At 40.8% G+C, this 18289-nt stretch overlaps 1 protein-coding gene across 1 annotated transcript; it reads right to left on the bottom strand.

The window, feature by feature from the left end:
* Nucleotides 1-17116: 17116 nt before the first annotated feature.
* On the bottom strand, nucleotides 17117-18085 carry LOC147759232 (uncharacterized). The gene is made up of 3 exons (XM_086998578.1): nucleotides 17914-18085; nucleotides 17439-17766; nucleotides 17117-17278 (listed from the first exon to the last, which is right to left on the bottom strand). Exons 1-3 carry the CDS (start codon nucleotides 18033-18035, stop codon nucleotides 17117-17119), a joined length of 612 nt encoding a protein of 203 aa, XP_086854704.1. The 5' UTR covers nucleotides 18036-18085.
* Between the last annotated feature and the right edge of the window lie 204 nt (nucleotides 18086-18289).

The following is an 18289-nucleotide window of genomic DNA, read 5'->3' as shown; positions in this document are numbered from 1 at the left end:
TTACCCTCACTACAAATGACCAAACACACCTACCTGACACAATATTGAAGAAAAAAATTTTTCATCCCTACCTGGCCAAAATTGAAGAAAACTGCCATATCCGGACCTTACGAAAATCTCTCAAAATCACCCAAAAATGACCCGTCACCAATTTTTCCAAAAAGTGATGAAAATTAATTTACCACACCTGACATTCATAAAAAATGTGGAAACGCGCCCGGGTCACTTCATTAAAGCCCCCAATTTCAGCTTTAAAGATTGCCAGAAAGCACACCTGAGAACAGGATTTGGAGAGAGGGGGGGTGGAGAGAGTTTTTGCTCTATTTCTTCCTAAATAATGACACAATCACTCTTCCAGCACTTTACCCTCACTACAAATGACCAAACACACCTACCTGACACAATATTGAAGAAAAAAATTTTTCATCCCTACCTGGCCAAAATTGAAGAAAACTGCCATATCCGGACCTTACGAAAATCTCTCAAAATCACCCAAAAATGACCCGTCACCAATTTTTCCAAAAAGTGATGAAAATTAATTTACCACACCTGACATTCATAAAAAATGTGGAAACGCGCCCGGGTCACTTCATTAAAGCCCCCAATTTCAGCTTTAAAGATTGCCAGAAAGCACACCTGAGAACAGGATTTGGAGAGAGGGGGGGTGGAGAGAGTTTTTGCTCTATTTCTTCCTAAATAATGACACAATCACTCTTCCAGCACTTTACCCTCACTACAAATGACCAAACACACCTACCTGACACAATATTGAAGAAAAAAATTTTTCATCCCTACCTGGCCAAAATTGAAGAAAACTGCCATATCCGGACCTTACGAAAATCTCTCAAAATCACCCAAAAATGACCCGTCACCAATTTTTCCAAAAAGTGATGAAAATTAATTTACCACACCTGACATTCATAAAAAATGTGGAAACGCGCCCGGGTCACTTCATTAAAGCCCCCAATTTCAGCTTTAAAGATTGCCAGAAAGCACACCTGAGAACAGGATTTGGAGAGAGGGGGGGTGGAGAGAGTTTTTGCTCTATTTCTTCCTAAATAATGACACAATCACTCTTCCAGCACTTTACCCTCACTACAAATGACCAAACACACCTACCTGACACAATATTGAAGAAAAAAATTTTTCATCCCTACCTGGCCAAAATTGAAGAAAACTGCCATATCCGGACCTTACGAAAATCTCTCAAAATCACCCAAAAATGACCCGTCACCAATTTTTCCAAAAAGTGATGAAAATTAATTTACCACACCTGACATTCATAAAAAATGTGGAAACGCGCCCGGGTCACTTCATTAAAGCCCCCAATTTCAGCTTTAAAGATTGCCAGAAAGCACACCTGAGAACAGGATTTGGAGAGAGGGGGGGTGGAGAGAGTTTTTGCTCTATTTCTTCCTAAATAATGACACAATCACTCTTCCAGCACTTTACCCTCACTACAAATGACCAAACACACCTACCTGACACAATATTGAAGAAAAAAATTTTTCATCCCTACCTGGCCAAAATTGAAGAAAACTGCCATATCCGGACCTTACGAAAATCTCTCAAAATCACCCAAAAATGACCCGTCACCAATTTTTCCAAAAAGTGATGAAAATTAATTTACCACACCTGACATTCATAAAAAATGTGGAAACGCGCCCGGGTCACTTCATTAAAGCCCCCAATTTCAGCTTTAAAGATTGCCAGAAAGCACACCTGAGAACAGGATTTGGAGAGAGGGGGGGTGGAGAGAGTTTTTGCTCTATTTCTTCCTAAATAATGACACAATCACTCTTCCAGCACTTTACCCTCACTACAAATGACCAAACACACCTACCTGACACAATATTGAAGAAAAAAATTTTTCATCCCTACCTGGCCAAAATTGAAGAAAACTGCCATATCCGGACCTTACGAAAATCTCTCAAAATCACCCAAAAATGACCCGTCACCAATTTTTCCAAAAAGTGATGAAAATTAATTTACCACACCTGACATTCATAAAAAATGTGGAAACGCGCCCGGGTCACTTCATTAAAGCCCCCAATTTCAGCTTTAAAGATTGCCAGAAAGCACACCTGAGAACAGGATTTGGAGAGAGGGGGGGTGGAGAGAGTTTTTGCTCTATTTCTTCCTAAATAATGACACAATCACTCTTCCAGCACTTTACCCTCACTACAAATGACCAAACACACCTACCTGACACAATATTGAAGAAAAAAATTTTTCATCCCTACCTGGCCAAAATTGAAGAAAACTGCCATATCCGGACCTTACGAAAATCTCTCAAAATCACCCAAAAATGACCCGTCACCAATTTTTCCAAAAAGTGATGAAAATTAATTTACCACACCTGACATTCATAAAAAATGTGGAAACGCGCCCGGGTCACTTCATTAAAGCCCCCAATTTCAGCTTTAAAGATTGCCAGAAAGCACACCTGAGAACAGGATTTGGAGAGAGGGGGGGTGGAGAGAGTTTTTGCTCTATTTCTTCCTAAATAATGACACAATCACTCTTCCAGCACTTTACCCTCACTACAAATGACCAAACACACCTACCTGACACAATATTGAAGAAAAAAATTTTTCATCCCTACCTGGCCAAAATTGAAGAAAACTGCCATATCCGGACCTTACGAAAATCTCTCAAAATCACCCAAAAATGACCCGTCACCAATTTTTCCAAAAAGTGATGAAAATTAATTTACCACACCTGACATTCATAAAAAATGTGGAAACGCGCCCGGGTCACTTCATTAAAGCCCCCAATTTCAGCTTTAAAGATTGCCAGAAAGCACACCTGAGAACAGGATTTGGAGAGAGGGGGGGTGGAGAGAGTTTTTGCTCTATTTCTTCCTAAATAATGACACAATCACTCTTCCAGCACTTTACCCTCACTACAAATGACCAAACACACCTACCTGACACAATATTGAAGAAAAAAATTTTTCATCCCTACCTGGCCAAAATTGAAGAAAACTGCCATATCCGGACCTTACGAAAATCTCTCAAAATCACCCAAAAATGACCCGTCACCAATTTTTCCAAAAAGTGATGAAAATTAATTTACCACACCTGACATTCATAAAAAATGTGGAAACGCGCCCGGGTCACTTCATTAAAGCCCCCAATTTCAGCTTTAAAGATTGCCAGAAAGCACACCTGAGAACAGGATTTGGAGAGAGGGGGGGTGGAGAGAGTTTTTGCTCTATTTCTTCCTAAATAATGACACAATCACTCTTCCAGCACTTTACCCTCACTACAAATGACCAAACACACCTACCTGACACAATATTGAAGAAAAAAATTTTTCATCCCTACCTGGCCAAAATTGAAGAAAACTGCCATATCCGGACCTTACGAAAATCTCTCAAAATCACCCAAAAATGACCCGTCACCAATTTTTCCAAAAAGTGATGAAAATTAATTTACCACACCTGACATTCATAAAAAATGTGGAAACGCGCCCGGGTCACTTCATTAAAGCCCCCAATTTCAGCTTTAAAGATTGCCAGAAAGCACACCTGAGAACAGGATTTGGAGAGAGGGGGGGTGGAGAGAGTTTTTGCTCTATTTCTTCCTAAATAATGACACAATCACTCTTCCAGCACTTTACCCTCACTACAAATGACCAAACACACCTACCTGACACAATATTGAAGAAAAAAATTTTTCATCCCTACCTGGCCAAAATTGAAGAAAACTGCCATATCCGGACCTTACGAAAATCTCTCAAAATCACCCAAAAATGACCCGTCACCAATTTTTCCAAAAAGTGATGAAAATTAATTTACCACACCTGACATTCATAAAAAATGTGGAAACGCGCCCGGGTCACTTCATTAAAGCCCCCAATTTCAGCTTTAAAGATTGCCAGAAAGCACACCTGAGAACAGGATTTGGAGAGAGGGGGGGTGGAGAGAGTTTTTGCTCTATTTCTTCCTAAATAATGACACAATCACTCTTCCAGCACTTTACCCTCACTACAAATGACCAAACACACCTACCTGACACAATATTGAAGAAAAAAATTTTTCATCCCTACCTGGCCAAAATTGAAGAAAACTGCCATATCCGGACCTTACGAAAATCTCTCAAAATCACCCAAAAATGACCCGTCACCAATTTTTCCAAAAAGTGATGAAAATTAATTTACCACACCTGACATTCATAAAAAATGTGGAAACGCGCCCGGGTCACTTCATTAAAGCCCCCAATTTCAGCTTTAAAGATTGCCAGAAAGCACACCTGAGAACAGGATTTGGAGAGAGGGGGGGTGGAGAGAGTTTTTGCTCTATTTCTTCCTAAATAATGACACAATCACTCTTCCAGCACTTTACCCTCACTACAAATGACCAAACACACCTACCTGACACAATATTGAAGAAAAAAATTTTTCATCCCTACCTGGCCAAAATTGAAGAAAACTGCCATATCCGGACCTTACGAAAATCTCTCAAAATCACCCAAAAATGACCCGTCACCAATTTTTCCAAAAAGTGATGAAAATTAATTTACCACACCTGACATTCATAAAAAATGTGGAAACGCGCCCGGGTCACTTCATTAAAGCCCCCAATTTCAGCTTTAAAGATTGCCAGAAAGCACACCTGAGAACAGGATTTGGAGAGAGGGGGGGTGGAGAGAGTTTTTGCTCTATTTCTTCCTAAATAATGACACAATCACTCTTCCAGCACTTTACCCTCACTACAAATGACCAAACACACCTACCTGACACAATATTGAAGAAAAAAATTTTTCATCCCTACCTGGCCAAAATTGAAGAAAACTGCCATATCCAGACCTTACGAAAATCTCTCAAAATCACCCAAAAATGACCCGTCACCAATTTTTCCAAAAAGTGATGAAAATTAATTTACCACACCTGACATTCATAAAAAATGTGGAAACGCGCCCGGGTCACTTCATTAAAGCCCCCAATTTCAGCTTTAAAGATTGCCAGAAAGCACACCTGAGAACAGGATTTGGAGAGAGGGGGGGTGGAGAGAGTTTTTGCTCTATTTCTTCCTAAATAATGACACAATCACTCTTCCAGCACTTTACCCTCACTACAAATGACCAAACACACCTACCTGACACAATATTGAAGAAAAAAATTTTTCATCCCTACCTGGCCAAAATTGAAGAAAACTGCCATATCCGGACCTTACGAAAATCTCTCAAAATCACCCAAAAATGACCCGTCACCAATTTTTCCAAAAAGTGATGAAAATTAATTTACCACACCTGACATTCATAAAAAATGTGGAAACGCGCCCGGGTCACTTCATTAAAGCCCCCAATTTCAGCTTTAAAGATTGCCAGAAAGCACACCTGAGAACAGGATTTGGAGAGAGGGGGGGTGGAGAGAGTTTTTGCTCTATTTCTTCCTAAATAATGACACAATCACTCTTCCAGCACTTTACCCTCACTACAAATGACCAAACACACCTACCTGACACAATATTGAAGAAAAAAATTTTTCATCCCTACCTGGCCAAAATTGAAGAAAACTGCCATATCCGGACCTTACGAAAATCTCTCAAAATCACCCAAAAATGACCCGTCACCAATTTTTCCAAAAAGTGATGAAAATTAATTTACCACACCTGACATTCATAAAAAATGTGGAAACGCGCCCGGGTCACTTCATTAAAGCCCCCAATTTCAGCTTTAAAGATTGCCAGAAAGCACACCTGAGAACAGGATTTGGAGAGAGGGGGGGTGGAGAGAGTTTTTGCTCTATTTCTTCCTAAATAATGACACAATCACTCTTCCAGCACTTTACCCTCACTACAAATGACCAAACACACCTACCTGACACAATATTGAAGAAAAAAATTTTTCATCCCTACCTGGCCAAAATTGAAGAAAACTGCCATATCCGGACCTTACGAAAATCTCTCAAAATCACCCAAAAATGACCCGTCACCAATTTTTCCAAAAAGTGATGAAAATTAATTTACCACACCTGACATTCATAAAAAATGTGGAAACGCGCCCGGGTCACTTCATTAAAGCCCCCAATTTCAGCTTTAAAGATTGCCAGAAAGCACACCTGAGAACAGGATTTGGAGAGAGGGGGGGTGGAGAGAGTTTTTGCTCTATTTCTTCCTAAATAATGACACAATCACTCTTCCAGCACTTTACCCTCACTACAAATGACCAAACACACCTACCTGACACAATATTGAAGAAAAAAATTTTTCATCCCTACCTGGCCAAAATTGAAGAAAACTGCCATATCCGGACCTTACGAAAATCTCTCAAAATCACCCAAAAATGACCCGTCACCAATTTTTCCAAAAAGTGATGAAAATTAATTTACCACACCTGACATTCATAAAAAATGTGGAAACGCGCCCGGGTCACTTCATTAAAGCCCCCAATTTCAGCTTTAAAGATTGCCAGAAAGCACACCTGAGAACAGGATTTGGAGAGAGGGGGGGTGGAGAGAGTTTTTGCTCTATTTCTTCCTAAATAATGACACAATCACTCTTCCAGCACTTTACCCTCACTACAAATGACCAAACACACCTACCTGACACAATATTGAAGAAAAAAATTTTTCATCCCTACCTGGCCAAAATTGAAGAAAACTGCCATATCCGGACCTTACGAAAATCTCTCAAAATCACCCAAAAATGACCCGTCACCAATTTTTCCAAAAAGTGATGAAAATTAATTTACCACACCTGACATTCATAAAAAATGTGGAAACGCGCCCGGGTCACTTCATTAAAGCCCCCAATTTCAGCTTTAAAGATTGCCAGAAAGCACACCTGAGAACAGGATTTGGAGAGAGGGGGGGTGGAGAGAGTTTTTGCTCTATTTCTTCCTAAATAATGACACAATCACTCTTCCAGCACTTTACCCTCACTACAAATGACCAAACACACCTACCTGACACAATATTGAAGAAAAAAATTTTTCATCCCTACCTGGCCAAAATTGAAGAAAACTGCCATATCCGGACCTTACGAAAATCTCTCAAAATCACCCAAAAATGACCCGTCACCAATTTTTCCAAAAAGTGATGAAAATTAATTTACCACACCTGACATTCATAAAAAATGTGGAAACGCGCCCGGGTCACTTCATTAAAGCCCCCAATTTCAGCTTTAAAGATTGCCAGAAAGCACACCTGAGAACAGGATTTGGAGAGAGGGGGGGTGGAGAGAGTTTTTGCTCTATTTCTTCCTAAATAATGACACAATCACTCTTCCAGCACTTTACCCTCACTACAAATGACCAAACACACCTACCTGACACAATATTGAAGAAAAAAATTTTTCATCCCTACCTGGCCAAAATTGAAGAAAACTGCCATATCCGGACCTTACGAAAATCTCTCAAAATCACCCAAAAATGACCCGTCACCAATTTTTCCAAAAAGTGATGAAAATTAATTTACCACACCTGACATTCATAAAAAATGTGGAAACGCGCCCGGGTCACTTCATTAAAGCCCCCAATTTCAGCTTTAAAGATTGCCAGAAAGCACACCTGAGAACAGGATTTGGAGAGAGGGGGGGTGGAGAGAGTTTTTGCTCTATTTCTTCCTAAATAATGACACAATCACTCTTCCAGCACTTTACCCTCACTACAAATGACCAAACACACCTACCTGACACAATATTGAAGAAAAAAATTTTTCATCCCTACCTGGCCAAAATTGAAGAAAACTGCCATATCCGGACCTTACGAAAATCTCTCAAAATCACCCAAAAATGACCCGTCACCAATTTTTCCAAAAAGTGATGAAAATTAATTTACCACACCTGACATTCATAAAAAATGTGGAAACGCGCCCGGGTCACTTCATTAAAGCCCCCAATTTCAGCTTTAAAGATTGCCAGAAAGCACACCTGAGAACAGGATTTGGAGAGAGGGGGGGTGGAGAGAGTTTTTGCTCTATTTCTTCCTAAATAATGACACAATCACTCTTCCAGCACTTTACCCTCACTACAAATGACCAAACACACCTACCTGACACAATATTGAAGAAAAAAATTTTTCATCCCTACCTGGCCAAAATTGAAGAAAACTGCCATATCCGGACCTTACGAAAATCTCTCAAAATCACCCAAAAATGACCCGTCACCAATTTTTCCAAAAAGTGATGAAAATTAATTTACCACACCTGACATTCATAAAAAATGTGGAAACGCGCCCGGGTCACTTCATTAAAGCCCCCAATTTCAGCTTTAAAGATTGCCAGAAAGCACACCTGAGAACAGGATTTGGAGAGAGGGGGGGTGGAGAGAGTTTTTGCTCTATTTCTTCCTAAATAATGACACAATCACTCTTCCAGCACTTTACCCTCACTACAAATGACCAAACACACCTACCTGACACAATATTGAAGAAAAAAATTTTTCATCCCTACCTGGCCAAAATTGAAGAAAACTGCCATATCCGGACCTTACGAAAATCTCTCAAAATCACCCAAAAATGACCCGTCACCAATTTTTCCAAAAAGTGATGAAAATTAATTTACCACACCTGACATTCATAAAAAATGTGGAAACGCGCCCGGGTCACTTCATTAAAGCCCCCAATTTCAGCTTTAAAGATTGCCAGAAAGCACACCTGAGAACAGGATTTGGAGAGAGGGGGGGTGGAGAGAGTTTTTGCTCTATTTCTTCCTAAATAATGACACAATCACTCTTCCAGCACTTTACCCTCACTACAAATGACCAAACACACCTACCTGACACAATATTGAAGAAAAAAATTTTTCATCCCTACCTGGCCAAAATTGAAGAAAACTGCCATATCCGGACCTTACGAAAATCTCTCAAAATCACCCAAAAATGACCCGTCACCAATTTTTCCAAAAAGTGATGAAAATTAATTTACCACACCTGACATTCATAAAAAATGTGGAAACGCGCCCGGGTCACTTCATTAAAGCCCCCAATTTCAGCTTTAAAGATTGCCAGAAAGCACACCTGAGAACAGGATTTGGAGAGAGGGGGGGTGGAGAGAGTTTTTGCTCTATTTCTTCCTAAATAATGACACAATCACTCTTCCAGCACTTTACCCTCACTACAAATGACCAAACACACCTACCTGACACAATATTGAAGAAAAAAATTTTTCATCCCTACCTGGCCAAAATTGAAGAAAACTGCCATATCCGGACCTTACGAAAATCTCTCAAAATCACCCAAAAATGACCCGTCACCAATTTTTCCAAAAAGTGATGAAAATTAATTTACCACACCTGACATTCATAAAAAATGTGGAAACGCGCCCGGGTCACTTCATTAAAGCCCCCAATTTCAGCTTTAAAGATTGCCAGAAAGCACACCTGAGAACAGGATTTGGAGAGAGGGGGGGTGGAGAGAGTTTTTGCTCTATTTCTTCCTAAATAATGACACAATCACTCTTCCAGCACTTTACCCTCACTACAAATGACCAAACACACCTACCTGACACAATATTGAAGAAAAAAATTTTTCATCCCTACCTGGCCAAAATTGAAGAAAACTGCCATATCCGGACCTTACGAAAATCTCTCAAAATCACCCAAAAATGACCCGTCACCAATTTTTCCAAAAAGTGATGAAAATTAATTTACCACACCTGACATTCATAAAAAATGTGGAAACGCGCCCGGGTCACTTCATTAAAGCCCCCAATTTCAGCTTTAAAGATTGCCAGAAAGCACACCTGAGAACAGGATTTGGAGAGAGGGGGGGTGGAGAGAGTTTTTGCTCTATTTCTTCCTAAATAATGACACAATCACTCTTCCAGCACTTTACCCTCACTACAAATGACCAAACACACCTACCTGACACAATATTGAAGAAAAAAATTTTTCATCCCTACCTGGCCAAAATTGAAGAAAACTGCCATATCCGGACCTTACGAAAATCTCTCAAAATCACCCAAAAATGACCCGTCACCAATTTTTCCAAAAAGTGATGAAAATTAATTTACCACACCTGACATTCATAAAAAATGTGGAAACGCGCCCGGGTCACTTCATTAAAGCCCCCAATTTCAGCTTTAAAGATTGCCAGAAAGCACACCTGAGAACAGGATTTGGAGAGAGGGGGGGTGGAGAGAGTTTTTGCTCTATTTCTTCCTAAATAATGACACAATCACTCTTCCAGCACTTTACCCTCACTACAAATGACCAAACACACCTACCTGACACAATATTGAAGAAAAAAATTTTTCATCCCTACCTGGCCAAAATTGAAGAAAACTGCCATATCCGGACCTTACGAAAATCTCTCAAAATCACCCAAAAATGACCCGTCACCAATTTTTCCAAAAAGTGATGAAAATTAATTTACCACACCTGACATTCATAAAAAATGTGGAAACGCGCCCGGGTCACTTCATTAAAGCCCCCAATTTCAGCTTTAAAGATTGCCAGAAAGCACACCTGAGAACAGGATTTGGAGAGAGGGGGGGTGGAGAGAGTTTTTGCTCTATTTCTTCCTAAATAATGACACAATCACTCTTCCAGCACTTTACCCTCACTACAAATGACCAAACACACCTACCTGACACAATATTGAAGAAAAAAATTTTTCATCCCTACCTGGCCAAAATTGAAGAAAACTGCCATATCCGGACCTTACGAAAATCTCTCAAAATCACCCAAAAATGACCCGTCACCAATTTTTCCAAAAAGTGATGAAAATTAATTTACCACACCTGACATTCATAAAAAATGTGGAAACGCGCCCGGGTCACTTCATTAAAGCCCCCAATTTCAGCTTTAAAGATTGCCAGAAAGCACACCTGAGAACAGGATTTGGAGAGAGGGGGGGTGGAGAGAGTTTTTGCTCTATTTCTTCCTAAATAATGACACAATCACTCTTCCAGCACTTTACCCTCACTACAAATGACCAAACACACCTACCTGACACAATATTGAAGAAAAAAATTTTTCATCCCTACCTGGCCAAAATTGAAGAAAACTGCCATATCCGGACCTTACGAAAATCTCTCAAAATCACCCAAAAATGACCCGTCACCAATTTTTCCAAAAAGTGATGAAAATTAATTTACCACACCTGACATTCATAAAAAATGTGGAAACGCGCCCGGGTCACTTCATTAAAGCCCCCAATTTCAGCTTTAAAGATTGCCAGAAAGCACACCTGAGAACAGGATTTGGAGAGAGGGGGGGTGGAGAGAGTTTTTGCTCTATTTCTTCCTAAATAATGACACAATCACTCTTCCAGCACTTTACCCTCACTACAAATGACCAAACACACCTACCTGACACAATATTGAAGAAAAAAATTTTTCATCCCTACCTGGCCAAAATTGAAGAAAACTGCCATATCCGGACCTTACGAAAATCTCTCAAAATCACCCAAAAATGACCCGTCACCAATTTTTCCAAAAAGTGATGAAAATTAATTTACCACACCTGACATTCATAAAAAATGTGGAAACGCGCCCGGGTCACTTCATTAAAGCCCCCAATTTCAGCTTTAAAGATTGCCAGAAAGCACACCTGAGAACAGGATTTGGAGAGAGGGGGGGTGGAGAGAGTTTTTGCTCTATTTCTTCCTAAATAATGACACAATCACTCTTCCAGCACTTTACCCTCACTACAAATGACCAAACACACCTACCTGACACAATATTGAAGAAAAAAATTTTTCATCCCTACCTGGCCAAAATTGAAGAAAACTGCCATATCCGGACCTTACGAAAATCTCTCAAAATCACCCAAAAATGACCCGTCACCAATTTTTCCAAAAAGTGATGAAAATTAATTTACCACACCTGACATTCATAAAAAATGTGGAAACGCGCCCGGGTCACTTCATTAAAGCCCCCAATTTCAGCTTTAAAGATTGCCAGAAAGCACACCTGAGAACAGGATTTGGAGAGAGGGGGGGTGGAGAGAGTTTTTGCTCTATTTCTTCCTAAATAATGACACAATCACTCTTCCAGCACTTTACCCTCACTACAAATGACCAAACACACCTACCTGACACAATATTGAAGAAAAAAATTTTTCATCCCTACCTGGCCAAAATTGAAGAAAACTGCCATATCCGGACCTTACGAAAATCTCTCAAAATCACCCAAAAATGACCCGTCACCAATTTTTCCAAAAAGTGATGAAAATTAATTTACCACACCTGACATTCATAAAAAATGTGGAAACGCGCCCGGGTCACTTCATTAAAGCCCCCAATTTCAGCTTTAAAGATTGCCAGAAAGCACACCTGAGAACAGGATTTGGAGAGAGGGGGGGTGGAGAGAGTTTTTGCTCTATTTCTTCCTAAATAATGACACAATCACTCTTCCAGCACTTTACCCTCACTACAAATGACCAAACACACCTACCTGACACAATATTGAAGAAAAAAATTTTTCATCCCTACCTGGCCAAAATTGAAGAAAACTGCCATATCCGGACCTTACGAAAATCTCTCAAAATCACCCAAAAATGACCCGTCACCAATTTTTCCAAAAAGTGATGAAAATTAATTTACCACACCTGACATTCATAAAAAATGTGGAAACGCGCCCGGGTCACTTCATTAAAGCCCCCAATTTCAGCTTTAAAGATTGCCAGAAAGCACACCTGAGAACAGGATTTGGAGAGAGGGGGGGTGGAGAGAGTTTTTGCTCTATTTCTTCCTAAATAATGACACAATCACTCTTCCAGCACTTTACCCTCACTACAAATGACCAAACACACCTACCTGACACAATATTGAAGAAAAAAATTTTTCATCCCTACCTGGCCAAAATTGAAGAAAACTGCCATATCCGGACCTTACGAAAATCTCTCAAAATCACCCAAAAATGACCCGTCACCAATTTTTCCAAAAAGTGATGAAAATTAATTTACCACACCTGACATTCATAAAAAATGTGGAAACGCGCCCGGGTCACTTCATTAAAGCCCCCAATTTCAGCTTTAAAGATTGCCAGAAAGCACACCTGAGAACAGGATTTGGAGAGAGGGGGGGTGGAGAGAGTTTTTGCTCTATTTCTTCCTAAATAATGACACAATCACTCTTCCAGCACTTTACCCTCACTACAAATGACCAAACACACCTACCTGACACAATATTGAAGAAAAAAATTTTTCATCCCTACCTGGCCAAAATTGAAGAAAACTGCCATATCCGGACCTTACGAAAATCTCTCAAAATCACCCAAAAATGACCCGTCACCAATTTTTCCAAAAAGTGATGAAAATTAATTTACCACACCTGACATTCATAAAAAATGTGGAAACGCGCCCGGGTCACTTCATTAAAGCCCCCAATTTCAGCTTTAAAGATTGCCAGAAAGCACACCTGAGAACAGGATTTGGAGAGAGGGGGGGTGGAGAGAGTTTTTGCTCTATTTCTTCCTAAATAATGACACAATCACTCTTCCAGCACTTTACCCTCACTACAAATGACCAAACACACCTACCTGACACAATATTGAAGAAAAAAATTTTTCATCCCTACCTGGCCAAAATTGAAGAAAACTGCCATATCCGGACCTTACGAAAATCTCTCAAAATCACCCAAAAATGACCCGTCACCAATTTTTCCAAAAAGTGATGAAAATTAATTTACCACACCTGACATTCATAAAAAATGTGGAAACGCGCCCGGGTCACTTCATTAAAGCCCCCAATTTCAGCTTTAAAGATTGCCAGAAAGCACACCTGAGAACAGGATTTGGAGAGAGGGGGGGTGGAGAGAGTTTTTGCTCTATTTCTTCCTAAATAATGACACAATCACTCTTCCAGCACTTTACCCTCACTACAAATGACCAAACACACCTACCTGACACAATATTGAAGAAAAAAATTTTTCATCCCTACCTGGCCAAAATTGAAGAAAACTGCCATATCCGGACCTTACGAAAATCTCTCAAAATCACCCAAAAATGACCCGTCACCAATTTTTCCAAAAAGTGATGAAAATTAATTTACCACACCTGACATTCATAAAAAATGTGGAAACGCGCCCGGGTCACTTCATTAAAGCCCCCAATTTCAGCTTTAAAGATTGCCAGAAAGCACACCTGAGAACAGGATTTGGAGAGAGGGGGGGTGGAGAGAGTTTTTGCTCTATTTCTTCCTAAATAATGACACAATCACTCTTCCAGCACTTTACCCTCACTACAAATGACCAAACACACCTACCTGACACAATATTGAAGAAAAAAATTTTTCATCCCTACCTGGCCAAAATTGAAGAAAACTGCCATATCCGGACCTTACGAAAATCTCTCAAAATCACCCAAAAATGACCCGTCACCAATTTTTCCAAAAAGTGATGAAAATTAATTTACCACACCTGACATTCATAAAAAATGTGGAAACGCGCCCGGGTCACTTCATTAAAGCCCCCAATTTCAGCTTTAAAGATTGCCAGAAAGCACACCTGAGAACAGGATTTGGAGAGAGGGGGGGTGGAGAGAGTTTTTGCTCTATTTCTTCCTAAATAATGACACAATCACTCTTCCAGCACTTTACCCTCACTACAAATGACCAAACACACCTACCTGACACAATATTGAAGAAAAAAATTTTTCATCCCTACCTGGCCAAAATTGAAGAAAACTGCCATATCCGGACCTTACGAAAATCTCTCAAAATCACCCAAAAATGACCCGTCACCAATTTTTCCAAAAAGTGATGAAAATTAATTTACCACACCTGACATTCATAAAAAATGTGGAAACGCGCCCGGGTCACTTCATTAAAGCCCCCAATTTCAGCTTTAAAGATTGCCAGAAAGCACACCTGAGAACAGGATTTGGAGAGAGGGGGGGTGGAGAGAGTTTTTGCTCTATTTCTTCCTAAATAATGACACAATCACTCTTCCAGCACTTTACCCTCACTACAAATGACCAAACACACCTACCTGACACAATATTGAAGAAAAAAATTTTTCATCCCTACCTGGCCAAAATTGAAGAAAACTGCCATATCCGGACCTTACGAAAATCTCTCAAAATCACCCAAAAATGACCCGTCACCAATTTTTCCAAAAAGTGATGAAAATTAATTTACCACACCTGACATTCATAAAAAATGTGGAAACGCGCCCGGGTCACTTCATTAAAGCCCCCAATTTCAGCTTTAAAGATTGCCAGAAAGCACACCTGAGAACAGGATTTGGAGAGAGGGGGGGTGGAGAGAGTTTTTGCTCTATTTCTTCCTAAATAATGACACAATCACTCTTCCAGCACTTTACCCTCACTACAAATGACCAAACACACCTACCTGACACAATATTGAAGAAAAAAATTTTTCATCCCTACCTGGCCAAAATTGAAGAAAACTGCCATATCCGGACCTTACGAAAATCTCTCAAAATCACCCAAAAATGACCCGTCACCAATTTTTCCAAAAAGTGATGAAAATTAATTTACCACACCTGACATTCATAAAAAATGTGGAAACGCGCCCGGGTCACTTCATTAAAGCCCCCAATTTCAGCTTTAAAGATTGCCAGAAAGCACACCTGAGAACAGGATTTGGAGAGGGGGGGTGGAGAGAGTTTTTGCTCTATTTCTTCCTAAATAATGACACAATCACTCTTCCAGCACTTTACCCTCACTACAAATGACCAAACACACCTACCTGACACAATATTGAAGAAAAAAATTTTTCATCCCTACCTGGCCAAAATTGAAGAAAACTGCCATATCCGGACCTTACGAAAATCTCTCAAAATCACCCAAAAATGACCCGTCACCAATTTTTCCAAAAAGTGATGAAAATTAATTTACCACACCTGACATTCATAAAAAATGTGGAAACGCGCCCGGGTCACTTCATTAAAGCCCCCAATTTCAGCTTTAAAGATTGCCAGAAAGCACACCTGAGAACAGGATTTGGAGAGAGGGGGGGTGGAGAGAGTTTTTGCTCTATTTCTTCCTAAATAATGACACAATCACTCTTCCAGCACTTTACCCTCACTACAAATGACCAAACACACCTACCTGACACAATATTGAAGAAAAAAATTTTTCATCCCTACCTGGCCAAAATTGAAGAAAACTGCCATATCCGGACCTTACGAAAATCTCTCAAAATCACCCAAAAATGACCCGTCACCAATTTTTCCAAAAAGTGATGAAAATTAATTTACCACACCTGACATTCATAAAAAATGTGGAAACGCGCCCGGGTCACTTCATTAAAGCCCCCAATTTCAGCTTTAAAGATTGCCAGAAAGCACACCTGAGAACAGGATTTGGAGAGAGGGGGGGTGGAGAGAGTTTTTGCTCTATTTCTTCCTAAATAATGACACAATCACTCTTCCAGCACTTTACCCTCACTACAAATGACCAAACACACCTACCTGACACAATATTGAAGAAAAAAATTTTTCATCCCTACCTGGCCAAAATTGAAGAAAACTGCCATATCCGGACCTTACGAAAATCTCTCAAAATCACCCAAAAATGACCCGTCACCAATTTTTCCAAAAAGTGATGAAAATTAATTTACCACACCTGACATTCATAAAAAATGTGGAAACGCGCCCGGGTCACTTCATTAAAGCCCCCAATTTCAGCTTTAAAGATTGCCAGAAAGCACACCTGAGAACAGGATTTGGAGAGAGGGGGGGTGGAGAGAGTTTTTGCTCTATTTCTTCCTAAATAATGACACAATCACTCTTCCAGCACTTTACCCTCACTACAAATGACCAAACACACCTACCTGACACAATATTGAAGAAAAAAATTTTTCATCCCTACCTGGCCAAAATTGAAGAAAACTGCCATATCCGGACCTTACGAAAATCTCTCAAAATCACCCAAAAATGACCCGTCACCAATTTTTCCAAAAAGTGATGAAAATTAATTTACCACACCTGACATTCATAAAAAATGTGGAAACGCGCCCGGGTCACTTCATTAAAGCCCGATCATCTGCGTCCCACTCAAAAATGCAGGCAGACAACTTCTTCATGAAGACGGCGTATAGTGGGTGGCTTTCCGTGGTGACACAGGAGGCGAACCTGCGCATGAAGTGCCACACGTCCAGTCGCACCACCAGATGGGGCCAGCCAGCAAACAGCTTCTTGACATTGCAGGGACCGGAGGTGGAGCAGCAGTCCCTGTCAACATACATCACCTTGGGTGGAGGCTGTTCACTGAGCTGGTACCGCCTCACGAGGCCCTGGGCCATCTTGGTCAGGCCAGCTCCACTCCTGAGCAGTGAGTACTGAGGTCAGTACCTGGCCGTGTTCATTGCCCACGTTGGTGCACCAGGCAGCTGAGCCTGCAGCCTCTCCTGCCAGCTTTTTGGCTACCTGAAAAACGGAGGGGGGAAATATGACACTTAATACATTTTCTTAAAGAAATTTTTTTTTTTTTTTTTTTTTTTTTGTGTGTGTGTTTTGTTGTTTTGTTTTCAAAACTGTTCACTGTACAAAGTTTAAGAGAGCAAATCAGAACAAAAACTGTACATACCTTTTTGGTGGAGTCCATCTTCAAGACGGATCCAAAGGTGGAGGTCACCTTGGCTTTGATCTCATCAAGCCTCAACAACACGTCACGGACCAGCACAGTTTGTAGCCATGCTGGCCCCGGGAGTCTTTCAAAGGGTAACGGCTGAAGAGGACTTGTTCTCTGCACAAGGGATGAGCTGGCAAACTTGTCTACAACTGAGAGGAAATTGGCTACCCTGCTTAGCCAATCCCTGGTGTGCTGCTCACACAGTTGCTTACTCAGCCGAGTAGTGCTGTTCCCAAGAGATCGCTCTCTCAGGAGAGAAACTACCCGGGTAGAGCAAGAGTACCTGCAACAAAGAATCAAGAACAGAATAAGTTATAAATGTAAAGACAGAGTTATTTTGTCCGCTGAAATAGATTTTCAAATGAACTGATATTAAATGCAAGAATTCCATAAATTAAAAAAAGAAAAAAAAAGAAAAGTTTTGAATTACCTGTATGTGAGCAGTGCTGGAAATTTCCCCCTTGTCGCCACGTCCAGCTGTTGGAGGATTTCCCCACTCCAACCCGCATACTTCTTGTGACAGGCGCCGCACTCCAGGTACTCAGTGCCCATGTAAAAGTAGCCATCGATGTCAAGGACGCGGCGGACAGTCTTGAAGAAACCGCAGGGATGTTAACTGGCGACCCTTGCATGATGGCACAGAGCAAGACAGCTGAAGCCCTGAACATGCGGCGTGGCATCCAGAGGAAGAAGGGGTGGGTGAAGAAAGGCCCTGCTGTTCTAGGGGGCTGGGCGTGGACCAGTCTGGGTGATGGTGGGTGCCACCACAGCTGCAGCTCTTGCTTCAGTTGGCCCCGGCGGGTGGT

This window comes from Lingula anatina, unplaced genomic scaffold, assembly GCF_051362555.1.
Source record: "Lingula anatina isolate TDL-2025a unplaced genomic scaffold, LinAna3.0 unanchor82, whole genome shotgun sequence".
NCBI classification, from domain to species: Eukaryota; Metazoa; Brachiopoda; class Lingulata; order Lingulida; family Lingulidae; genus Lingula; species Lingula anatina.
This window is presented reverse-complemented; position numbering and strand designations above follow the sequence as displayed.